Source organism: Panthera leo, chromosome F3, assembly GCF_018350215.1.
Source record: "Panthera leo isolate Ple1 chromosome F3, P.leo_Ple1_pat1.1, whole genome shotgun sequence".
Classification (NCBI taxonomy): Eukaryota; Metazoa; Chordata; class Mammalia; order Carnivora; family Felidae; genus Panthera; species Panthera leo.
Window position 1 is genome coordinate 21,355,750 of NC_056696.1, and position 26,045 is coordinate 21,381,794.

General features: G+C 41.4%; 2 protein-coding genes across 5 annotated transcripts in view; both read left to right on the forward strand.

Annotated features, from left to right (window-relative positions):
• SOAT1 (sterol O-acyltransferase 1) overlaps positions 1–12,151 on the forward strand; it is an 80,248-nt gene extending 68,097 nt beyond the window's left edge. For both annotated transcript variants that reach the window (XM_042924887.1, XM_042924888.1), the window contains 3 exons: positions 1,061–1,196; positions 8,514–8,659; positions 9,896–12,151. In XM_042924887.1, coding sequence (XP_042780821.1) covers positions 1,061–1,196; positions 8,514–8,659; positions 9,896–9,952 — 339 coding nt within the window. In that variant the 3' untranslated portion in view covers positions 9,953–12,151. The remainder of the gene's footprint in view (positions 1–1,060; positions 1,197–8,513; positions 8,660–9,895) is intronic.
• Positions 12,152–19,781: 7,630 nt separating this feature from the next.
• Positions 19,782–26,045, forward strand: part of AXDND1 (axonemal dynein light chain domain containing 1) — an 87,654-nt gene continuing 81,390 nt past the window's right edge. The window contains exons 1-4 of one of the 3 annotated variants that reach the window (XM_042925727.1): positions 19,782–20,346; positions 20,755–20,960; positions 22,731–22,903; positions 23,986–24,089. In XM_042925727.1, the coding sequence (XP_042781661.1) occupies positions 20,867–20,960; positions 22,731–22,903; positions 23,986–24,089 (371 nt within the window). In that variant the 5' untranslated portion in view covers positions 19,782–20,346; positions 20,755–20,866. The remainder of the gene's footprint in view (positions 20,347–20,754; positions 20,961–22,730; positions 22,904–23,985; positions 24,090–26,045) is intronic. The other 2 variants (XM_042925726.1, XM_042925728.1) reach the window with 2 other exon arrangements.

Below are 26,045 nucleotides of genomic sequence, written 5' to 3' on the forward strand. Positions count from 1 at the left end.
TTGGAGACGTTGAAATCATCTACCAGTAATGGATCGTTTCTTTGAATCTGATTGCCAACAAATAATCTAGCTTCTTGGTTTTTGTTTTTGTTTTTGTTTTTGTTTCTTTGCGAAAAAAAGGGAAACATTTATGTTTGGTGTATCTCCAGTTGGTGATATGTGTCTTTGAGACCTTCTTTAGAATGGAATCTATTTAGACTGATGAAGTGTAATCTTGAATCTCGTGATTGATTAATGCTGGTATCTCTGGATTGCAGATTTTAGTTGTTAAGTAAGTGACTGTTGGGTTAAGCAATAGCATGATGTGCAAATAGCGCTATAGTCGAGTGAGTGTTCTTTCATTTGTAAATATAGTTTCACTTATGGACAAGGCATGTCGCTTCCTTCCAGATAAATCATAATTTAGTTACCTGTGAAAATGGGGAGGATGCCTGTCCTATCTATCGTACAGTGTTACTCTGAACGTTGAGATTGGATGTGATGTGTCCATCTATATATGAAAACTGTGGTCTGTGGTAGTGAATTACAAATAGAAGTTACAAATAAGTTTTTGAAAATATGCCCAGATCCTTTGACATTAATGGCTTTGACAATGCCTCATTTTACTAAAATAAGGATTCTTAAGCATTAGATGTTTTTTGTAATTATTTCACTACATTTCATTTAATCCAAGGAGTAGATCGGAAAAATCAAATACCAACATAATTAAATAGGTGCCTTTAGCATGTGATAATTTTAAGTCTTATATACAGTTAACTCTTGAACCACACAAGGGTTAAGAGTGCAGACCCTCCCACACAGTCAAAAATTCGCATATAATTTTTTGAGTCCCCCAAAACTTAACTACTAATCACCTACTATTGGCTGGAAGCCTTACTGGTAACAAATAGTTGGTTAACACATGTTTTGCATGTTATATGTATTTATTACATACTATATTCTTACAATAAAGTAGGCTAGAGAAAAGAAAATGTTATAAGAAAATCAAGGGTCAGCTGTGTATAGTTCATGCTTATTACTTTTTAAAAAATGACTTTTTCCTATTCTCCTTTTATCCTAGTTTTTCACAAAGAGATTCAAATGGGCTGCCATGTTAGCTGTCTTTGCTGTGTCTGCTGTAGTGCATGAATATGCCTTGGCTGTTTGCTTGAACTTTTTCTATCCAGTGCTTTTCGTGCTCTTCATGTTCTTTGGAAGTAAGTATCTTGGCACGCTGTGAGTACCGAGTATCAAGGTAAAAGAGAAATTGAGAAAATACAAGGCAGCATAGAGGCAAGGAGTTAAGATGGTGGAGAAGTAGGGGGATCCCTGGGCTTTCCTCATCCCTCAAACATAGCTACTAGTATTGAGGTCAGATCACTTGAAACACCCAGGAAATTGATCTGCGGAGTGGCGGAAGAATCTCCACAGTTGGAGGAAGAGAGCTTGGCAGATACTAGGCGAGTGGAAGTGAATTAGGGGAGAGGAAAATGGCAATGCCATGGAAGGGAGGGAACCCTTTCTGTGAAGAGACAAAAGGCAGAGAGAGAAAGAGAGAGGGATTTAGGAAGTGTGGCACTGGGTTAGCACGAGAGGAAAACTTCTCTGGACCATGGACTGGGGGGCGAGAAGCACCGAGTGTCTAGTTCCGTTTTTGTGTTTGTTTGCAAACTGCATTCCGAGCTCAAACTCTTGAGGTTTTGGAAGTGTGCAACCTTCTCTGGATTGGAGCTGTTGGCGTGCGCTCCTGGGGAGGAGGGAGTTGGTCCTGGAGTGTATAGAGTGGTGTAGAGATCTCTGGGGCGCATTGGGAGAGAACATTCTCCTTCCTGGAGTACTCTTGGAAGAGGGTTTCTTGCCTCCCCAAGGACAAAAGACCCAGTAGGTGCCAGCCAAAGGCCTTTCATCATGAAGGTAGAGAGGCTCTACCCCAGAGGAGGGGAGCGGATCTGTATGATGCTGGGTCCTTTTAGACGCTGGGTTTTGGATCCCAGCTGTCTGCAAGGAGAAGGTGCAGGATAGTTGTAGCACAGGGCAAGCTGACTGCCCTCGCTATTCGGTGAGGGCTGCCTGAATACCAGGAGGTATGAGATCCCCGGTCCAGGGTTGAGAGATTGGGATGGCACCATTCCCCCTCCCCCCCCCCAACATCAACATTGTGGGACTTCAGAGAACAACACAGCTGCCCCCAGTGGAGGCAGGACTTCCTTACACCAAACCCCACCCCTTCGTGCCTGGCAACTGCTTATTTACTGGAGCAAGACTGGCTGACCCAACTCAACCGCAACTGGCCTCTCCTCCAGACCAGCACAGCCAGCACCCAGCATGCACCAAGTGCACTGAAAATCGAGTGCTTGACAATGACACCTGCAATTCTTTTTTCTTTTTTTCTTTTGGAACCAAGCTTATAGTTTCTTGTTTGTTTTTTTCATTTTCTTTTCTCTTTTTTTTGGAAGGGGCTTTTTTATTTTTTCTTCTTTTTCTTTTTTTTCCCCTTTTTGTTTGGAATCAGCCGTATAGTTTTTTGATTCTCTGTTTGAGAGTTTTTTTGTTGTTTTTGTTCCCTTTTGTTTCTTTTTTTTTTTTTTTTCCTTTTTGGTGGTGGGTGGGGGGATCAGGCTTTCCCTCTCTCCTCCTGTTTTCCAGGGTTACTCCAACAAACAAATCAAAACACAGCTAGTTAAAGGTCCAAACACTCCCTCACTGCAGACAAGGAGGAGCTCTGCAGAGGACTGACCAGTGGGAAAGAGCAGCCAGAATGCAACAGCAGAGTGCACACCATATACCAGAAACACTTCCTCGAGTGCCAGGCCCCAGACAGTGTACAGCCCCTTTTTAACAGCATTGCTCTCAGGTCTAGGAAATGTAACAAGATTTTAAAACACACAGAAGACAGAAACTTAGCCAAAGTGACAAGACAGAGGAATTCTCCCCAAAGGAAAGGTCAAGAAGAAATCATGGGTAGGGACTTACTCAAAATAGACAAAAACAATATATCTGAACAAGAATTGAAAACAAGAGTCGTAAGTCTACTAGCTAGTCTTGAAAAAAGCCTGGAAGACACCAGAGAACCCTTGCTGCAGAGATCAAAGACCTAAGAACTAATCAGGCTGAAATAAAAGATCCTATAACTAAGATGCAAAACAAACTGGATACAGTGAAAACGAGGATTGAAGAAGCAGAGGAGAGAATAGGTGATATAGAAGGTAAAATTGTAGAAAATAATGAAGCTGGAAAAGGGAAAGGAAAGTGTTAGATCACAAGGGAAGACTTAGGAAACCCAATGATCCCATGAAACGGAACAATATCTATATCATAAAGTCCCAGAAGAAGAGTGGGAAAGAGGGGCAGAAGGTTTATTTGAACAAATTATAGCTGAGAACTTCCCTGATCTGGGGAAGGAAACAGGCATCCAAGTCCAAGAGGCAAGAGAACTCCCACCGAAGTCAACACAAACAGGCCAACACCATGACATATAGCGAAACTTGCATAATACAAAGATAAAGAGAGAATTCTGAAAGCAGCTAGGGACAAAAGGTCCTTAATCTACAAGGCTAGACACCTAAGGTTAGTAGTAGACCTGTTCACTGAAACTTGGCAGACCAGAAGTGATTCGCAGGAAATATTCAATGTGCTGAATGGGAAAAAATCTGCAGCCGGGAATGCTTTATCCAGCAAGACTGTCATTCAGAATAGAAGGAGAGATGAAGAGTTTCCCAGACCAGGACACCTGGGTGGCTGGCTCAGTTAAGCGTCCGACTTCAAGCCCTGCTTTGGGCTCTGTGTTGACGGTACGGATCCTGACTGGGATTCTCTCTCACTCTCTGCCCCTCCCTACCCCTCTCTCATTAAAAATAAATAAACTTAAAAAGAAAAGCTTTCCCAGACAAAAACTAAGGAGTTCATGACCACTAAACCACCCTGCAAGAAATTTAAAGGGGGTCTGAGTGGAGGAAAAAAAGACCAAAGCAACAAAGACTACAAAGGACCAGAGAATGTCACCAGAAACACCCAACTCTACACATAACACAATAGCACTAATCTCCTCTATCTTTCAATAATTACCTGGAATGTAAATGGACTAAATGCTCCAACCAAAAGACATAGGGTATCAGAATGAATTAAAAAACAAGATCCATCTGTATTCTGCCTACAAGAGAGCATTTTAGACCTAAAGACACCTGCAGATTGAAAGTGAGGGGATGGCAAACCATCTGTTATGCTAATGGAGGTCAAAAGAAAGCCGGAAGAGCCATATTTATATCAGACAAACTATTTTAAAGCATAGACTGTAACAAGATGAAGAAGGGCATTATATCATAGTGGGTCTATCCATCAAGAAAATCTAACAACTGTAGCAACACTTACAATGTGGGAGCACCCAAATATATAAATCAATTAATAACAACATAAACTCATTGATAATAATGCCATTATAGTAGGGGACATTAATATCCCACTAATAGCAATGGACAGATGATCTAACAATGGACAGAAAATCAACAGTGGCTTTGAGTGACTCACTGGATGGGTTGGACTTAACAGATATATTCAGAACATTTCATCCTAAAGCAGCAGAACATACATTCTTCTTGAGTGCACATGGAACATTTTCTGGAATAGATCACATACTGAGTCACAAATCAGCTCTCAACAGGTAGAAAAAAATCTGTATCATACCATGCAAGTAAACCACAAGAAAAAATTTGGAAAACTTTCAAATACATGGAAGTTAAAGAATGAGTTAACCAGGAAATTAAGAAATAAGAAAAAAACAAAAAAACATGGAAGCTGTTTAAAATGAAAACATGACAGTCCAAACCCTTTGGGTTACAGCAAAGCAGTCAGAAGAGGAAAGTACATGGCAATTCAGGCCTATCTCAAGAGGCAGGGAAGGTCACAAGTACACAACCTAACCTTATACCAAAAGGAGCTGGAAAAGGAGCAGCAAATAAAGCCTAAAGCCAGCAGAAGAAGGGACATAATAAAGACTAGAGCAGAAATAAATGATACAGAAAAACAGTAACAGATCAATGAAACTAAATGCTGGTTCTTTGAAAGAATAAACAAAATTGGTAACCCCCTAGCCAGACTTACCAAAAAGAATGAGAAAGGACCCAAATAGGTAAAATCATGAATGACAGAGGAAAAATCATAACCAACAGCACAGAAATACAAGCAATTATAAGAGAATACTATGAAAAATTATATACCAACACACTGGGCAATCTGGAAGAAATGGACAAATTCCTAGAAACCCACACACTACCAAAACTGAAACAGGAAGAAATAGAAAATTTGAGCAGGCCTATAACCAACAAAGAAATTGAATCATTTATCAAAAATCTCCCAACAAATAAGAGTCCTTGGCCAGATGGCTTCCCGGGGGAACTCTACCAGACACTTAAAGCAGAGTTAATAACTATTCTTCTCAAACTGTTTCAAAAAATAGAAATGGAGGGAAAGCTTCCAAACTCATTCGATGAAGCCAGCATTACTTTTATTCCAAAACCAGGTAAAGACCCCACTAAAAAGGGGAATTAAAAGGCCAGTATCCCTGATGAACGTGGATACAAAAATTTTCATCAAGATACTAGCAAATCAAATTCAACAGTACATTAAAAGGATTATTCACCATGATCAAGTGGGATTTATTCCTGGGCTGCAGGCTGGTTCCATATTTGCAAATCAATCAATATGATATACCACATTAATAGAAGAAAGGATAAGAACCCTATGATCATCTCCATAGATGCAGAAAAAGTATTTGACAAAGTACAGCATCTCTTCTTGATGAAAACCCCCAAGAAAGTAAGGATAGAAGGAACTTACCTCAACATCTTAAAGACCATTTATGAAGATCCCACAGCCAATATCATCTTCTATGGGGAAAAACAGAACTTTCCCCTAAGATCAGGAACACAACAGTGATGTCCACTCTCACCACTGTTATGTACTGGAAGTCCTAGCATCAGCAATCAGATAACAAAAAGATAAAAGGCATCCAGATTGGCAGCGAAGAAGTCAAACTTTTACATTTTGCAGATGACATGATACTCTACATGGAAAACCTGAAACACCCCACCAAAAACCCGTTAGAACTGATATATGAATTCAGCAAAGGTGCAGGATATAAAATCAGCGTAGAGAAATTGGTTGCATTTCTATACCCAAATAATAAAGCAGCAGAAAGAGAAATCAAGGAGTCTATCCCATTTACATTTGTGCCAAAAACCATAAGATACCTAGAGATAAATAACCAAAGAGATAAATGATCTGTATGCTGAAAACTATAGAAAGCTTATGGAAGAAATTAAGGAAGACACAAAGAAATGGAAAAACATTCCACGCTCATGGATTGGATGAATAAATATTGTTAAAATGTCTGTACCACCCAAAGCAATGTACATTCAATGTAATCACTATCAAAGTAACACCAGCACTCTTCACAGAGCTAGTACAAACAATTGTAAAATTTGTATGGAACCAGAAAAGACCCTGAATAATCTAATGTTGTAAAAGAAAACCAAAGCTGGAGGCATCAAAATTTTGGCCTTCAAGCTTTATTGTAAAGCTGTAATCATCAAAACAGTATGGTACTAGCACAGAAACAAACACATAGATCAATGGAATAGAATAGGGACCCAGAAATGGACCCACAAATCTATGGTGTACTAATCTTCAACAAAGCAGGAAAGAGTGTCCAATGGAAAAAAGATGGTCTCTTCAGCAAATGGTGCTGGGAAAACTGGACAGTGACATGCAGAAGAATGAAACTGGATCACTTTCTTACACCATATACAAAATTAAATTCAAAATGGATGAAAGACGTAAATGTGAGACAGGAAACCATCAAAATCCTAGAGGAGAAATCAGGCAGTAACCTCTTTGACCTCAGCCTCAGCAGCTTCTTACTAGACATTTCTCTGGAGGCAAGAAAACAAAAGCAAAAATGAACTATTGGGACCTCATCAAGATAAAAAGCTTCTGCACAGTGAAGGAAACAATCAGCAACCCCAGAGTCAACTGATGAAATGGGAGAGGATATTTGCAAATGATGTATCAGATAAAGGGTTACTATCCAAAATCTATAAAGAGCTTATCAAACTCAACACCTAGAAAAGAAATAATCCGATGAAGAAATGGGCAAAAGACATGAATAGACACTTTTCTAAAGAAGACATCCAGATGGCTAACAGACACATGAAAAGATGTTCAACATCACTCCTCATCAGAGAAATACAAATCAAAACCACAGTAAGATATCACCTTACACCTGTCAGAATGGCTAAAATAACTGAGGAAACAGCAGATGTTGGTGAGGATGCAGAGAAAGGGGAACCCCTTTGTAGTGTTGGTGGGAATGCAAACTGGTGCAGCTACTCTGGAAAACAGTATGAAGGTTCCTCAAAAAATTAAAAATAGAACTACCCTACCAGCCAGCAATTGCGCTACTATGTATTTATCCAAAGGATACAAAAATGGTGATTCAAAGGGGGCACATACACTCCAGTGTTTATAGTAGCGCTATTAACAGTAGCCAATTATGGAAAAAGCCCAGATGTCCATTGACTGATAGATGGATAAAGAAGACATGGTTTACATATACAATGGAATATTACTTAGCGATCAAAAAGAATGAAATCTTGCCATTTGCAACAACACGAGTGGAACTAGAGTGTATTCTAGGCAAAAAGTCTGTCATAGGAAGATAAATATCATTGATTTCACTTGTGGAATTTAAGAAACACAACATGGACATAGAGGAGGGGAAGGAAAAATAAGATAAAAACAGAGAGAGGCAAACCATAAGAAACTCTTAACTACAGAGAAGAAAGAGGGTTGCTGGAGGGTGTTGGGTGGAGAGATGGCCTAAATGGGTGATGGGCATTAAGGAGAGCACTTGCTGGGATGAGCACTGCGTGTTATATGTAAGTGATAAATCATTGGGCTCTTCTCCTGAAACCAGTACTACACTGTATGTTAACTGACTTAAATTTAAATAAATTAATTAAAAAAGAAAAAAATCTATAAGGCAGTCTAGAAAACCAGATGTTAGTTAATACCATTTCGAGGCAGTGTTTGTGAGATGCTTACAACATTGATTTTGAGTAATTTAAACACACACTGTTGCAGGGTGCTTAAATTTGAAGTAGAGAAATGGACATAAAGAGCCTTGAAGACTAATGACAACAGTAATTTGGGAGGTCATGAAAACTTTAAACAGTTCGGTGTTCTCTCCCTGAAAAACATGGACCCTTTTTTGGGTGGGTGGGTGGAGGGACAAGGTTAAATATGAATGAGTCCATGAAATATATTTTCACCTGTCCTGAATATTATTTGATTTCCAATTAATCACTGATAAATTTTAACTCTGAAGTTTCATTTTCACTTAGAAGACCTGTATACCTGTATAAATAAATAAACCTGAATACCCACAGTTGATGCTCATTGTGATGATGATCAGAGCATATATCTGAAGCCACTTATTTCCTGACAGATTGTTACATTTTTTATCATCTTTCTGACTTCAGTGGCTTTCAACTTCATTGTCAATGATAGTCGGAAAAGGCCATTTTGGAATGTTATGGTGTGGACTTCCCTTTTCGCGGGCAACGGAGTCATCCTGTGCTTTTATTCCCAAGAGTGGTATGCACGTCAGCACTGTCCTCTGAAAAATGTGAGTCCTCATTCAGGCTGGAGCGGAAAAGCAATGTTTTCGCCCCCTGGTTGTGAGGGTTCGTGGGCAATATTAAGAAGAGTAGTGGAGATGATGCCAGATTAATGTTAAGGGGAGGGAGGTAAAAGGGTTAGCTTATTATTTGATCTTACTGCACACTCTTTGAAATTTTTCTTTTCTCTGGTTTTGTTTACACTGAGCACTCCTAGTTTTCGGTTCTCTCTCTCCTTTTTTCTCCCCCTTTCACTGCTTTTTCTGTAGTGTTTTCTGATTTTCTTCCTGAAAATTTTCATCCTGAAAATGTGGTGTTCTGCAGAGTCTTCTCAATGGCACGTGTGCCCCTCCTGCCACCACGTCATCCCAGAATAGTGAACTGTTTGTGAAAAAGTCCAGCTACACTCATATGCCTAGGATCCCTTTTCCCTTGATTTTGTTGTTGTTGTTTGTAATTATGTACGATTCTCATTTTTAGAGCCTTCACTTTTAGTTGCGTATGGAGAACTCCCGAATATTTAATGGTGCCTCCTTGATCTATCTACTTGAGTATCTCTCACGGGGACCTATGACTGAAGTTGCCTAGAGTCCGGTTAATCAGCTTCTCTCCCAAAGCTTCTCCTACGGCCTTGTTTTTGTTATGCTGCCCCAATGCTCCCTCCTTATTTCCTGTTAACCCCCTTTTTACATCTGAACTAGCTGCTTTGGGCTGTCTCTGGTTATGGTACTCTCTGCAGTCCAAATCCACCTGTCAGATTTTCTTTTCAAATCCGGTTTGGATGCAACATCTTCCAGCTTTTTCAGATTCTTGCTCCAGTCTTTTCCCATTTCTGACCTTTCACGGTGCTTCATCTGTTCTCATTTAGATAATTTAGTCATTTCAAACCTCATATTATAGTAATTTGTGTATATATTTCATCATCCTCACTCTACCACCATTTAGATTTTAGACCACCAAAAGTAGGCCTGTGCTAAGATAAAATGCAAGATACAGGAAAGAGGTAGTGCCTGTTTGGAATTTGGTCAGAAGCTTTGTGTAAAACTTGTAAATCGGTATAATCTGTATTGCAGATAAAAATCTTTTGAATTAGTGAGCTGCTTACAGCTTAGAGGTTACGGAAGTGCTGGGAGGCATTGTAAAACTGTGCGGTGTGTAGCATTAACACCCCTATCTACCCTGACACCTCGTGCTCACAGTGCCTGCAAATAAGCCACTCTTCCCTTCTTTTTTCCCCATCGAAGCCCACATTTCTGGATTATATCCGTCCGCGTTCCTGGACTTGTCGGTACGTGTTTTAGAAGCTTGGACTCCCGTTTCATTCCTTGACACTGAAGATGGGATTTCTGCCTGATTTGGGGCCAGCATCTGTTTCCAGCTGTTACTGAAGTGATCTGTGCTATTTGGACCACTCCAGGCTTTACAGATGGCTTACTCCATTCCTAGGTCAGCTGAGATGTTGGAAGTTTACTGGAATCTTGTGTACTTGAAGCAGTACTTTTTTTTTTCCCCCCTACCTTTTTGGGAGAAGGGAGACTTATAGCTGACATAATGACAGATTTTTGCTGGCTTTTTGTTTTTTGACTCCATTTAAACATCATGACTAAATATGTTTTCTTGGCCACTGAATTAGCCAAAACACGAAGAAATCATTTAAATATTTTAGGCTTAGAAATTTTTTCATGCACACTGTTGGAATGTATGCTAATTAACTGTATACTTGGGAAAGAAAAAATAATGTGGAACATCTTGCTGTTTTTAGTAGAGGGGAAATAACTAGTTTCCAAAGATAATCTTGTTATACATCTTAGTTGTATTTTTTTTTTTTTTTTGGAAAGAAGTACAGTTCTATTCAGTTTTTGCCTTGTTTCTCTATAAGGTGTAGGTCATAATTTCTGTGAAGCAAAATTATACCGTTCATTTTGAATTCCTGAGTTTACATCCGAAATATTATAAACTGAGGGGGACAGAAGTAGGAAGGGAAAAAGAAAGAAGTGACACAGGACAAAGAAAAACGCTTCCTTGTACAGTTTCCAAAGCAATTTTTAAAGACTTGCTGCATCAATCGTGTGTTTAAATTATTTTATCATGGAATTTATGTGGAAGGTAACTGCTTTGTTTAAATTTTAAGGTAATAACTTTTTGGAAGTTATTTAGAAGTACCCTTTGGTATACTTATTGTTTAATAAATACTGACTTGAAACATTTTGCACACTAATAAGTCTGTGACATATAAGTATTAATCACCTCCATTAATATTAAAGTGATTTTTAAAGATCCAGAAGCTGGCTTCTGCATTGCTCAATTATGGCATTTTTAATGGTAGTACGCTTTAGGTGAAACAAATTAATATGTGATCATTTTGAAGAAAAGGTACTCTATTATGTGATGTTTCCGTGTTATAAGATGCCCATTGCTGATAAAGTGTGGTGTGCAGGAATTGTTTTGTTCGTACGCATGAGGTGTGATTATGTTTGTAAAGACCAAGCACTGAACGGGATACCCGCGACAATGTAGTTGAAGTTTCCACTCAGTGAAGTGAGACCGAAGAATTACCCAAAAGAGGATTCTTACTTGGAGTAGCCACCTTGAGAAGTTATCTTGCTATTATAACAGCCCTACTTCCATCCAAAAAGTTTTGGGACATCTTTTTGGAATTGTTTTAAAGTCTGCTTGAGTCTCATAAGAAGGTAAATAGACTTTGTTAGTAAACACACCTGAATTTGTACCACAAGTATCCAGCCTCATTACCAATTTTATTCCAATACCTTTGATCCATATGAGTTCAGGCCATTCCCAAACACCAAATCCAGCTTTTTAACAGACAAAAGTGCATGTGAAAGGAGGTTATTTTTTAAAAAGTAACTCCCATGTTCCCAAGCGGTAATTGTCTATACAGTGGTCTGGTAATTGTAATGGAGCCATAACCTCCACAGATTGCTTTAATATAGCTTGTACTTTCTGGCATTTTTATTAAAAATTAAAATGAGTCAATCACTTGAGTTGATAACTCTGTTTTTAATATGACGAGGGAGTTAAGAAAACCAGATTGATCTAAGACTTATTTATGCATAAGTCATCTACTTAAGGAGTGGTAGATCTCTGAGACCATGGAATTCTTAGATCTGTATTTCTGTTAAGTGCTGTGGATGTTACACTCTCATTGATGAGGACTTTGTTGCTTTGTACTGATTCTGAATACTGTATTTGTTGGACTGACCAGTGCTGTTTTTTTTTAAGCTCTCCTCTTCCTTTTATTCGTGATTTTGTTTTTCTGCCCAAAGACTTGGATGTGACAACAAATAATATGCTTAAAACTAAAGACTCTAGAATGATAAGAATGCTCTAAGAAATTTTCACAAACACTTAAAAAATAGCTGCTTTCTGTGAGAGAAACTAGTTTGGTAGCTGTGGCCTTCCTGCTAGCTGCTTTCAGCAAAAGTCTTTTTCTTTAAATCACTACTGTGGTGCCTGGGTGGCTCAGTCAGTTGAGTGTCTGGCTCTTGATTTCGGCTCATGTCATGATCCCACAGTTTGTGAGATCGAGCCCCGCGTGGGGCTCTGCACTGACAGCATGGAGCCTGCTTCGGATTCTCTCTCCCTCCCTCTCTCTCTCTGCCCCTGGCTCCCACTCGTGTGTGCACTCTCTTGCTGTGTCGCTGTCTCTCAAAATGAATAAGTAAATGTTAAAAAACAAAACAAAACAAAACACTACTTACACTCCTAAATAAATTAAAACCTCTATATGTTTTAGGATGGTTTATTGATTTTTCCTCTTGCTAATAGGGGTCAAAGTTAGTTACAGGACAATACTTTTTTCCTTATGAACAGGAAAGAGTTTCAAATTTTGTTCCTGTAAGAAGTATTTTAAGTTTGTTTATTTACTTTGAGAGAGCAGAGAGGGTGTGCGCATGCATGAGTTGGGGAGGGGCAGAGGGAGAGGGAGAGAGAATCCCAAGCAGGCTCTGCCCTGTCAGCGTGGAGCCCAATACAAGGCTCAATGTCTGGAGGGGGTTTGATCTCACAAACTGAGGTCATGACCTGGGCTGAAATAATCGAGTCTGATGCTAAACCTGCTGAGGCCCCCCAGGCGCCGCTCCTCTTCCTGTGAGAGGTATTAATGATAGCAGCCATTTTTGTGTTTTTTTCCCAAAACAACAGCTAAATCTCAACCTTTGTCATATATCTGTTAGATGCTTTCATTTTCAGTTCTGGATAGTGAAGGAAAATGGGTTTTGTTTGTTTTTGGTGGATTAATCTCCTGCAATTGCCTAAATAAAGTTGCTTGCTTTATGTTAGAATTTAATCAGAACATTGAGGCTGCTTGTGACCTTTCAGTAACTACTATTTTTATTTGTTTGATAGTGGACTTTACTGGGAAAAATTAGCGTAAAAAACATTCAAATGCATAAAATTTAAAGAAGACCATAAAATTATACCTTTTAGCTATGGTAGTCATAATAGCAATCACAAATAAGATAAACCCTAAATTATTGCCTAAGCAGACGCTATTTTGTCAGGCTTCTATTGCAAAGCCCGAGGCAGGAAATACTGTAGTTATTAGAGGTGAGCCCCAATGATGAATTTGCATTTGAAGCTGAAGAAAGGGAAAAAAAACCCAACATGACAGTAACTGCTTTTTGCTTTTGGAAGCATAAGGAGTGGGGAAAATGTTGTTTTCCTTTTAGTTGTAGGGTAAAATAGGTGACATTGGCAGGTTAATAAGGTGTAGGGTGTAAATACTCTGTTAATTGCAAACACATTATGTTGCACAAGTAATTCATTTAGGATAGGCAGTTTTCATTGAATTTTAAAATTCCACTTGCCTGAAAAATGGAATCCTGAAGTCTTTGTAGAAAGCCTAACAGGGGCGCCTGGGTGGCTCAGTCGGTTAAGCGTCCGACTTCAGCTCAGGTCACGATCTCGCGGTCCGTGAGTTCGAGCCCCGCGTCAGGCTCTGGGCTGATGGCTCAGAGCCTGGAGCCTGCTTCCGATTCTGTGCCTCCCTCTCTCTCTGCCCCTCCCCTGTTCATGCTCTGTCTCTCTCTGTCTCAAAAATAAATAAATGTTAAAAAAAAAAAAAAAATTAAAAAAAAAAAGAAAGCCTAACAGAACAGTGTGTATTTAAAGATTGGTCATGTGGGCCATGTAGCCTAAAAAGATATAATTTATGAATCGTTGAGTCCCTTTATGCAAAAAGATAGGTTTGCTTTGTGTGGCCACAGGTAATTTTGCGTAAAGTTTATTGTTTTGTATGGTGAAAAATAACGAAGATAAACTACTACAACTGTGGTAACCAGAGGCCTGATGTAGCATTTGTTTTAATTATGGAACCATTAAAAAAAGTAAATTGTTACACATAAGCCCAGCATGCAAAACAGATAAAATATAGCTGCTTCTGGTTGAGATTGGGATGGCTGGCTGGAGCCCTGTTCTTTGGTACACCTGTTCTCTCCTACCCAAAATACCCAGTCAGAGCATCACGGGCGCAGCAAAAAAGCGTGCACAGGCATTTGATGCAGACAACCCCATGCTTACTAGCGGCGTGACAGTGGGCACAGTTGCTTCATTTATCAGAGCCACAGTTTTCCTCATCTATAAATGGGGGTGATAACTACCTCATAGGTTTGTTGCAGAGCACTAGTTCTGGCCAAAAAAGGGCCTCGTTATCCTCTTACCCTCCGTAAAGTCTAAATCTGAATCCTTATTATCTTGTTGGAATCTTTTAAAAATGTGAATGTTTCAAATGCTGCACACTCCCGAGAATATGTGCTCTCAAACAGACTCGAGATGATGTCAGTCCCCATCATACCTTGACTGATTTATAAGCTCTCCCAAAATGGAACCGACAAGAATTGAACAAGATTGAGTGGCACTCATGTTTCCGCCTCCAAAATTACTTTCATCTTTATCTTGTTTAGCATAGGGGTAAGCTGCTAAAAAGAAAAGTATGTCCGCTTTTACCTAGGTATTTAAGTCAAGTGTTAGAACTAATGTGTATATTTTATAGTTAAATTTTAGAATTTATGGAGAGGAAGGCAATTAATGAGGCCTTACTTTTGCCAGTGTAAAGAATGCTTATCGTCTTGGAAGGCAAAATTCTTAATGGAAGACATAGTTCATACTTTTGTTAATAATGTGTAACGGGCTTGCTTACTAATCTTGTGCAAAACTTTGTGACTTATGTAGTTTATATAAGACAGTTTATATATGTATGCGTATATACTATCCAAGAAAGGCCTTAGACATTGCTTTACATATCTTATCTCCAGGCTTTACGTTTATGGCTCAGAAACTGAAGAAACTGGGACATAAAGGTTTTGAGGAATAAAATGAGTATTATTAGTAAAGCTTACATAAGCATTTGAGTAGTTTCTAGCATCACTAAAGTTTCTATCCGGTATATCAGGTAATAGAATGTTGGAACCCAGTTTATGAAGGAGGTAAAACACGGCTTCAACTCTGGTTGAAATAGGGAGAATAAAGGCCTTCCGGCTTGCCACCCCCCGATGATCTTCTCACCATAACTTAATGCTCTGTTTGAACATCAAGAATGATAAAATTGATCGGCTTTACATTAGTAGGAATGCTGTACAATCTATATAATCTACAAAGTTCTTAATAAAGTTTCCATTTTTTGTGTGCGTATAGCATAAAGACTTTTTTTTTTTGAGAGAGAGCTCGTGCAAGCGGGGGAGGAGCAGAGGGAGAGAGAGAGAGAACTAACAGGTTCCACGCCCAGCACAGAGCCCAAAGCACGGGGCTCGATCTCATGACCCTGAGATCATGACCTGAGCTGAAATCAAGAGTTGGATGCTAAACTGACTGAGCCACCCAGGCGACCCCATAAACCATCAAGACTTTTAAGTAGCTAATTTGGACTTGAGAAAAAGAAAGGGTTAATCTCAGAAGTAATGTTTTTTTTGTTTTTGTTTTTGTTTTTTTAATTCTAGATTGCCTCTTCTGTATTCCTTCTTTCTAAATGCTTTCTTCTTGCTTCTACATTACAACCTTGCATTCCCATTTCCGCTGTCAGGATGCCCGTCCCGGTGGCGTGCTTTCAAGCTGGCAGAGACTCCACTGTGCTGCGTGGTGGTCATGTTTTAACAAAGTGGCAGATGTACTTTTCTCATTGTTTTAAATAATTCTGAAACAGGAGGAAGTCTGTGCGTCCAGTCGATTAGGGATACAATTCGAATTCCCGTGTGCGAATGTGCCAACTCTCGGGTGAGAGGAGAGAGCTCAGGCCCCAGCCAGCCAGCACTCTGCCGTTTGGCCGGTGCGGCAGCGTCCTTCCTGGGTCTCCACCTGTCCAGCTTGTGCTTTAAATCTGTCATGTTCTGAGCGCAGCAGAAGGGTCATGGAGAACCCGAGGTCTTTTCTAATTCAGTCGTGTTTACTCTTTTTCTGAGTTTCCGATTCAGGAGCCCCATCCCCTCGTCCCCTCCCCTGGTTGTCGAATCACCGGTACCATCACTTTCTTTAGTATGCACGGTCTTAATGTTAACTTAAAATCTACATTCAAAAATGGTAACCTGTTGCATATTTGAAGAGTGTGGGGAATAAATATATTTGGAGAAAACCTAGTCTCTGTTGTTTTCACAGTAACTTCCAAGTTTATTCCATATCATCTATGTATTTCATAATTATAAATGTTTTTCATCTCCTTGTCAGGCAGCTTTATGTGAAGATAGCCAGAGAGAAGGCAAAGAACAATTTTCTTATCCAGAATGATAGAGGAGGAGCCAGGTTACAGATGCCAGGTTAATAAATAGCAAGGCCCAGTTGTGACAGTGACACTTGGAGCCTCCTCTTTATTGTGGTCTCTGCTTGTTGCTTGCTTGATTCCTTTTGCTCTTGGCCTCTTAAAACTTGTGAATGGCTGTTTCTGAAAATGCACCTACCCCCTCCCCTAATGGGCAGAAATGGACTTCGTTTTCTAATGAGAGGTGGAAAATCTGTTGGTCAAGAAGTGTGCCTTTTCAGAGAAGACTTGGGGAAACTGATTTTGAAGCGAGAGACATTGCTTTCCTTCCTCCAAAGAGTCTCTTCCTGATAGAAACCTATTACGACCAGGATTGGATATCACAACACTCTTTCCATAAAAGCATTTATCACACGGACAGCCAAGAATTTGTCTAGTCTCCCATGGTCTAGCTCTACCCACCTGCCTCTGCAGGACCAGAGGAGTGGGAAGGGGGAAGTCCCTTCCCCCTTAGGTGTCCCCCTCCCGCCCTGTTTCTTGGACCATGTGAGTACTGATTGGCACTAGGGGCGAAGCCACAGTGTGGTAGTTTTCCTTGATGAACTTACCGAAGTTGAGGGTGCTGACCTTTTAGGCTCAGCTCGCATTTGGACTCAACTACCATGGATCTGGTGAATAAAACTGGCATACCGGTTTGTACACGTACCACGGGAAATCGCACATGGACGGGCACACTCAGCCCAGCACGGTTGCTGACTGAATTTGCTCTGTAGAAGCCCACTTATGGTCTGATGAGAAAGATGAGTTTGTTCTAGACTGCATCAATGCCATGTTCCGGTACTGTGCTCTGCACTGAAGATAATGCTTGTGAACAAAGCCGAAAGCATAGTTCTGTAGGCACACCCACGGGGAATCAGAAGGAGGGTACTTAAGTGAATTGAATGATGGAACTGAGACCGGCTGAAGTTCCGCTTCCCCTGAGAAGTGCTTGGCTGGGCAGTACTTTTCCTAACGTCTTGATTTCTTTCCCTCACGTCTCTTTCACAACATTTATTGGTAGCTTCGTTCTTTACATTAAGTACAAACACTGGCCTACTTCCCACTCAGACTCCCTCCTGGAGCCATGCATGCGACATGTAAGTGCCCGCAGGTGGGTGTCCAATCCCTGCCCACACATTTAGAAAATGAATTGGTACAAAGGAGATGGGTGCAAACACGCTCCCTCTGTTTGTAGTTTCTTTTCCCAGTTGAGGGCATGTTTAGTGATCACACTGACTGGTTCTGTTCTGAGATCACGTCCACTCGAAGCCGGAGGACCCTCCTGCTGAGTTGGTGTTAAGCTGCCACCGAAGTCAGCCAATGCCAGCCAGCTCAGTTAGCCCTGCTTCTACCTTGGGCTGACATTTTTACTATTGTGAGGTTTTCTATTTAGGAAAATTATTACCTGCTCATCTTGGATTTTGCTGTGATATTTTCTTTCTTTCTTTCTTTCTTTTTTTTTTAGGTTTATTTACTTGAGAGAGCCAGAGAAGCAAGTGGGGGAAGGGCAGAGAGAGGGAGAGAGAGAATTCCAAGCAGGCTCTGCACTGTCAGCGCACAGCCTGATGTGGGGCTCAAACTCATGAAACCGTGAGATTGTGCTCTGTGCCGAAACCAAGAGTCGGACACTTAACCGACTGGGCCACCCAGGCACCCTTCGCCGTGATATTTTCCATCAAAGACCTCAATAATACTTTACCTTTGTCCGCTTTAGGTTCCCTTGCTAGCATTCAAAATTACAAGAGGAATTTCCCAAGAGTAGCAACTGTATTCTTCGATAGCTATGGTCTTACTGTAATTTTTTTTTAAATTTTTTATGTTTGTTTTTGAGAGAGAGAGACAGAGTGAAAGTGGGGGAGGGGCAGAGAGAGAGGGAGACAGAATCTAAAGCAGTCTCCAGGCTCTGAGCTGTCAGCACAGAGCCTGACACGGGGCTCGAACCCATGAACGGGCAGATCATGACCTGAGCCCAAGTCGGGTGCTTGACCGACTGAGCCACCCAGGCGCCCCAATTGTGATGTTCTTAAATTCTCATCTGTTCTTATTACTCCATACCCTTCTACAACTTTGCTCAGGAAACAGCCTGTGTAATCACCACGCCCCTGCACAGGACAGAAAATGAGAAGTTAACCTTTGCTGTCTTATTTTTCATATTACAGAGCCAATCACTTCTCAAAAACTATAGATTTTACTTGAAAAAAAAAAAAAAAAAGTTTGAGAGAGCGAGTGCATGGAGGAGGAACAGAGACAGAGGGAGAAAGAATCCAAGCAGGCTTCAGGCTGGCAGCCAAGAACCCCAGGCGGGGCTCAATCCCAGGAGCCCTGATAGGACCTGAGCTGAGATCAAGAGTTGGACGCTTAACCCACTGCACCACTTAGGTGCCCCTGGATTATACTTCTATGTATCTCTTGAATCTGTTTGCGGGTCTTCACCTCTTCTATCAATGTCCTACTGCGATTAAAAAAACAACAACAACAACAGGTTAAGAATATGTAAGATGAATTATTTTGTTCTTCCAGTACCCAAAGGCTTGATAAACCGTATAAGCCGAGAGCTGTAATTTTAGGGCCTCTGAAGTTCAGTCTTCTTATGGTTCCAAACTAGAAATGTATAGTCACAACACCGATGAAGATGGAGAAACACAAATACAATTTGCAGGAAAATTACTGTCCACCTGCTTCTGCCTTGTTTCTGCCCTTAGCCGATTTTGGTGACTGCCAGTTCATGTGTGCTCTACGAGTGCTATGTGTGTATTTTAATTGTTGGAAAATCTAGAGAAAAACTAGGGTGATGGGATAGGGTTAAAGGCTAAATTGCTCAGACAGCCAAGGTGGTTGCCTAGGAGAATTAGAAGGGGCCACAGGCATTGTGCTGTTTTTATTTTCAACACTTGCTCATATTTTTCATTGCTATTCCCCTGAACATCAGAAACCAAATCCGTCAGCACAGGACAGTAGAACGGTCCAGTTGATTTTCAAATACCATGGACTGAAGGTGTTTGGGCCGGGCTTGTACTGTGCTTGGTACTAAGGAATGGGGCTGTTGAACAAGATAAGTTCCCTTTCCTTTTAAAGTTTATTTGCTAGACTGGAGTCATCCAGACACTGGGATTCCAGCCATCATTGTTTGGCATTAAGGCTCCATCTTAACAGAAAATGATCCTTGGGGGCGGTAAGGGGCTGGGATCTCAGTTCCTCCTCTCAGTTCCCCGAGAACAGGTTTTTAAGAAGACCCAACGATGTTACTTGGGTTGGTTTCGCCTTAAGTGTAGTCTCCTTCCCTGCCTCCAGCCACAAGCCTAGACCTAAGAATGCTTTCAGTGTGCTGGGCCGGTTATGGGGTGGGGCAGAGGGCTGTGCTTAAGCGCCCAAGAAGACTTGTTGGAGATGTCAAGGCCAGGGGGCAGCATCGGCAAGGAAGCCTCAACTGCTGGGGACCCAGAGCTTTTGATTCCCTAATTTCTCCTTGAATTTGGCTTTTAGAAAAATATGCAGAACAACATAAAAGTGGGAGAGATCGATGGAAAAACAAATCTCTTACGGGAGGCTGGCTCCGACTCATCGATACCTGCTGTCGGGAGCCACTGAGGTCCTTCCCGGGGGAGGGGAAGAGCGACCCTGGCCACTGCTAGCGCCTGCGCACTGGCGACGACCTGCGGGCGGAAGCACCGGGATCTAGACACTTTCGCACTCCGTGAGAACGGCCCGATTAAATATTTCTGTATTCTGTTGCTGCTGAACCTATGCCGCGGTGAAAAACCCCGAATCCCCGAGTGTTGGGATTGTTTGTTAGCTGTCTCTCCGCTCCTCAGGCACCGCCCAAGACAGCCCCCAGTGAGAGTTGCGAAAGCTCGGGGTCCTGGGTTTCTATGACGACACGCAGGCGTTCCGGGAAAGGGCGAAGCGACCAGATGTCTGGCGGGAAACACAATTCACAGGTACCGGCTCCAAGTGCGTGTTTCCCATCACGTCCATTGCCGCCTGGGCGCGCCCCCTGCCCCTCCCAGAGTCCGCGGAGGCGGCGTGCTCAAGGACGCTGCGTGTCGGGAGGCCGGGGACCGGAGCTCCCCACCTGGACCGAGGGGCGCCCTTCGGGTGGGGCCCGCTGTAGGTGGGTGGGCCGAGCGTGCCCTTCCCGGCCTGGACCCAGACCCTGACCCACCCGTAGGCTTCAGTCGCGTCAGGTGATGTGAGAGAACCCAGAAGTCTCCCCAAAGAAGGAAAACCCACTCCAGATGTATTATAAACTCTGATCTTAAGACTCAAAACTCTGATCTTTGCATATTTTTTCTAAAATGCATATTTTTCTTAAGCACTTAATGGGACTCCGCCCCCCCCCCCTTTTTTTTTTGTCGGCAGGACAGTGTGGCAAACCTGCCAAATCCCAGGACGCCGAGGATTTGTTTCTAAGTTAGCTTTTTGGAGGGACGTTCCAAATTACTAAAGAAAGTGGTAGGAGGCATTGTTGATTATGTCTCTTCCAAAAACGCCCTCCACATTGCTAACCTCCATGTCAACGGCAGAGGGCAAAAAATTAAAAGTCTCTGCATCCAAGGAAGAGACAGGTAAAGTTCTTCATGGATCCCGCAGACATCAGTGATCACGGCCGTAGTGTCGGAACTCACAATCCACAATCCATTCACCTTTTTCCAGAATCTGAGTTATCAGGCTACCTTAATTAGTTGCATTTTCCAGTGCACTCGTTTCAATAAAAAAAAAAACAAAAAAAAAAACATTCCTTTTATAGTATTTTTGAGTCAGAGTCCTGCCTCACTACTCCACCTAAAGACTAATTTTTGTTTTCAGATGTTGAGTTTTTTGTTTTATTTATTTATTTTGAGAGAGACATCACAAGTGGGGAAGGGAGAGAAAGTATCCCAAGGAGGCTCTGCGCTGCCTGTACAGAGCCTGATGCTGGGCTAAAACCCAGTAAACTGGGAGATCATGACCTAAGCAGAAACCAAGAGTCCCACGCTTAACTGACTATGCCACCCAAGTGCCCCAAATGATGATGAGCTTTATATTGTGTTATTATTTAAAATGTTTTATATTTATTTATTTTTTAGAGAGAGTGAGTGAACAAGCACAAGGAGGGAGGGACAGAGAGAGAGGGGGGGGGGACTAAGGATCCATAGCAGGCTGTGTGCCGCGATGCCCAGTGAGGGGCTCGAACTCACTGTGAGATGATGCCCTGAGCCCAATTCTGACGTTTAACCAACTGAGCTGCCCAGACGCCCAGTTTTGTATTGTTTTAAATTCACCCATTTTAGGTACCAATAGTTGCATGAAACTACTTTTTTTGGTACCTGGTCTTTGACTTTAAGGAACCAGTTTGTATCGGGTTTTAGTAATTATTCTAAAGACAAGCATTCCTTATTTAAGAATTTTCATTCATATACAGATAATGCAGATCTGTACTAGAATAATAATCAGCTAGACTCATTCCTACTCCCATGCTAAACTCCCTCCAACACTTTGATCTTGTTTTTAGGGAAGATTTCGCTAAAGCCCTACCCAGCATTTTTTTTTTCCTGCTGTGATATTCTAACTCCTTTTCAAACATTCAAGAGATAAAGAGATTTGGTCATGTGAACTTGAGAAGTTTTGTTGGTGAACCAGGAAGGTGTGACCTCCTTGTAGAAATTAACAGAAGCCATACTTTGTGAGGGATGCAGATCTGTTAAGAGTGACAGCCCAACCCTCCTTGACTGACTTCATAGGAAGCCTTTTCCTATTTATCCCCCCCCCCATCCCCCATCTTCACAATCCCTCTGCCCTAGTCAGGCTGAATGGAACATTCGTACTGTTCCTGCTCAGCCCATTTTCTCAGATGATTCCACTCTTCATTGCCGACAGTCCTAATCCTGCTTTTCCTCTTAAACCCGATTCTGATCCCTTCCACTCTACAAATGCCCCAATTCAATGTCGATTATTCTCACCTTTGACTTTACACAGAAATAATTACTCAATAATTTGACAGTTTTGAGGAGAGATCTGTCATTCTCACATCAAAGGGGAAATAGACATTTCCATCATTTTAAGACTATCCCGTTTCATTGAGCAAGTGAAGTGAGTTTAGTTTTCAATTTGGAATGTGGAATAATTGTGCATCAGTTTTTGAAGCTGTGTGTGGTGTAAAAGTGAGGGGGGCAGGCAATATTTTTTTCCCCTTGACAAGATGATGTTCAGTGTTTAAAATAGCGTTATGTTTCTGGCAGCTAGAAGCAGTGTTTTCTCTGTTGGAAATATACAGATGGTATTGAGGCAGCGTGGGAACCTCCGAACTAAATCTACAAAAAACTACCGCAGGTTTTTCTTTCCCGTTACTTTCTTAGGACTGCCTGAACTAAAGGAGAAAAAAACTATGGTGGATCGTTCAAAACCCCTTCCTTCATCCCTTCAGAATGAGTTCATCCCTGAGGAAGTTCTTCTTTCTCTGGCCTCTGCAGCCAATGCTGGTCCTTGTCCTGAAAACTTACTGCCTCCTAAGAAGACTAAAACCCCAAAGGTGAACATACACATACATCGAGTACTTGGGAACACCTGTCTTCTTGGTATCCAGCTCATTAAGTATTTATTGAGCGTGTTATTGTTAAAAACCAAAATTCAACTGAGTAAATTTGAAGACCTAATTGGCTTTCTTCAGCAATTCATGAATCGGGCAGCATCCCATATAGGAAGTGGAAAGGAGTTCTGAGGAACTGTACAAAATAGAGGGCTTTTACTGGTAGAAGGGGTCAGGGACAAGGAAGTCATTAACAAAAGAAAGGATTATTTCAGGCAAGGTCATCTTCCCCTTGGGGGAAGGGTGGGAGCCTATCAGGCTGATTACCTCACTTGTGCTGGTCAGGAACTTCCAGCTGATGGGCTTAAAACGCCCCTTTGGGAGATGCCAGAACTGCGGTTAGGTAAGATGTTACGGAAATGTCGGTTTGCTGATGTGGGGCTTAGCCCATCTTACTCCATTTTGGGCCTGTTGTTTCTTTTTTTAACACTATGTTATTCTTGATTGTCTTTCAAAATACTTTAAAATTAATTTCCTAGTTTGAAAACTAAAATCGTTTGTACCAGTGTTGCCAAGGAAATCCTTTTTTTTTTATTGAGAATTACGTTTATTTTTTTTATTTTATTATTTTTTTAATATATGAAATTTATTGTCAAATTGGTTTCCATACAACACCCAGTGCTCATCCCAACAGGTGCCCTCCTCAGTACCCATCACCCCCCCCCCCCCCCCACCCCCCATCAACCCTCAGTTTGTTCTCAGTTTTTAACAGTCTCTTATGCTTTGGCTCTCTCCCACTCTAACCTCTTTTTTTTTTTTTTTTTTTCCTTCCCCTCCCCCATGGAAATGCTTTTTTAAATGTGATTTACCTAAGCGAGCATTACTACTCTTAGTCTTGATATTTTCCTTTCACTTTGGAATTGTCCTAGTTTCACTTTTTGTCCACAGTATTGAATGAGAATTCTTTTTCTCCTCAGACTATCCAACTGCCCTTAATGTAAACCTTGGAAAAGATTAAGGATTGATTTCATTTGACTACAGCGCCCTCTGCTGTGTATTCATATATTTGCTTTTTTTATCCCCAGGGCACTCTTCCGCGTCCGACTGACCAAGTCTGGCATCACCCTATTCGAAGAACTAAGTTCAAGTACCTGATTGACCATCCTGTCTCCCTAACGGGTGCTGGAAGGTAAAGAGGCAGATGCAGATGAATTGAGTCATTTTCTCATTTTATCTCATTTCTTTGGGAGCATCACAGTTGGAAAAATCATAGAATCAAAGATTTTAAGTTTAAAGCCTGCAGTATATTTGATGAAGCAGAATACAATCTGAAGAAGGTACAGGACCATCCTTCTGTGTGTCTGGTTATTATCTCTACCTACTTTTGGTTTGTTTAGATTTGCTTTTGCATGCCTTTCTGTGCTTGTCCTCACTCTTCTGTCGCTTGTCGTCCCCTAGTAAAAGAGACCAGATCTGATAGAGTGCCTTTAATGCCTCTTCGCCTGTTCATTTAAGAAGAGTGAGGTAGCATAGCTTCATGAAAACCTTGAAAAGCAAGTGCTTACTCCCTGGTTTTCCTCAGAGTGAAAGCTTAACTTTTACACTGTTTCAGATCAAATCAGCAAGCACTATTTGTTGTTTTTATACCATTCCTAAAAATATTCTAAATGTCACCATTTTCCCTGGGAGGATTGCGACCTGCTCATTTTCTCTGCCTGGTCCATTTATCAGTTGTATAACCCTCATGAGACCGCTTCATCTGAAAGAAATGTTGCGTGGGTTATTTAGTCTGAGTTCCATTTGCTCATTTGTAGGAAGAGAATAATGGACTTACTCCATTTTGTGTACCTCCCAGGGATATTGTGAAAGAAGGTATTATAAAGGAGATAATGGACAATGCTGTCTAGCTAGCTAGCTAGCTATCAAGCTCTACACCCGACATGGGGCTTGAACTCACGACCCTGAGGTCGGGAGTTGCATGCTCCACCAACTGAACCAGCCAGTTGCCGGTAAATATAAGGTGCTATTACCCAGCTATGTCTCAGTGCTAGAAAAAGTGGCAGGAACTTGGGCTATTAACTTTTATGTCCTGGGGCTTTAGTGTCAAAATATCTATACTTTATACCTTCAGATCATGGTTGTAATTATTAGTAGTAATAATTGGTAGTTACGAGATGTTTGAAGTACTTTGAAAAAAATAATAAGCTATATCTGAATGTGGCAATAACCCGACATTAAAGTTCTAATGTCAAATGGCTTCTGACTTGGAAGTTTTAAACCATGAAGATCCTCACTGTGGTAAAAAGGATAATGGCCTTCCCCCAGATGTTCTCACTGTAGCTCAGGACCTGAGTACATACCTTACATAGCAAAAGACACTCTGCAGATGTGATTGAGGTTAAGGACTTTGCGATGGAGAGATTACCTGGATTCTTGGGATGGCCCAACCTAATTGCCTCAGTCTTCAGAGTGGAGAAAGAAGGAAGTTGAGTGGTTGGAGAGATGAGGTGGAAGGAGGACAGATTCAAAGCGCGAGAGGGAAGGGATTCAGCCTACGGTTGCTGGCTTTGCAGATGGAGGAGGGGAGGATACAAGCTAAGAATTGCTGTTGGCCTCTAGAAGCTGGGTATGGCCCTCAGCTGCCAACTTTCCAGGAAACAGGGACCTCGGTCCTAGTACTGGAAGAAATTTGAGTTAACTCCAGTGGACGTGGAAATGGATCTTCCCCTAGAGCATCCAGAAAGGAGTGCAGCCCTGCAGACACCTTGATTTTACCCCGTGAGACCCATGTTGCACTTCTGACCCACAGACTGTAAGATAATAAACCTGTGTTGTTTAAGCCGCTAAGTTTGTGGTGATTCATTACGGCACCAGTAGAAACCTAGTACATGTATGCATGTATGACATGAGAAAGCTTGTACATGTATATATGTATGACATGAGAAAGCTTGTCTAGCAACCTTAAATATTTAGAGCACAGCAGTAAAATAGAAAACAACCCAGCAAATAGCCTCTGAGTAATATTTTTCAACAGCTTTATCAGTCAGAGTTCAGGGCAGAAAATAAAACCTATCTTAGGCAGCAAATCAACTATTTACAAGGGCTAAAGGAGCAGGTGTGAAGCACTACTTTTGGAAATAAGGCT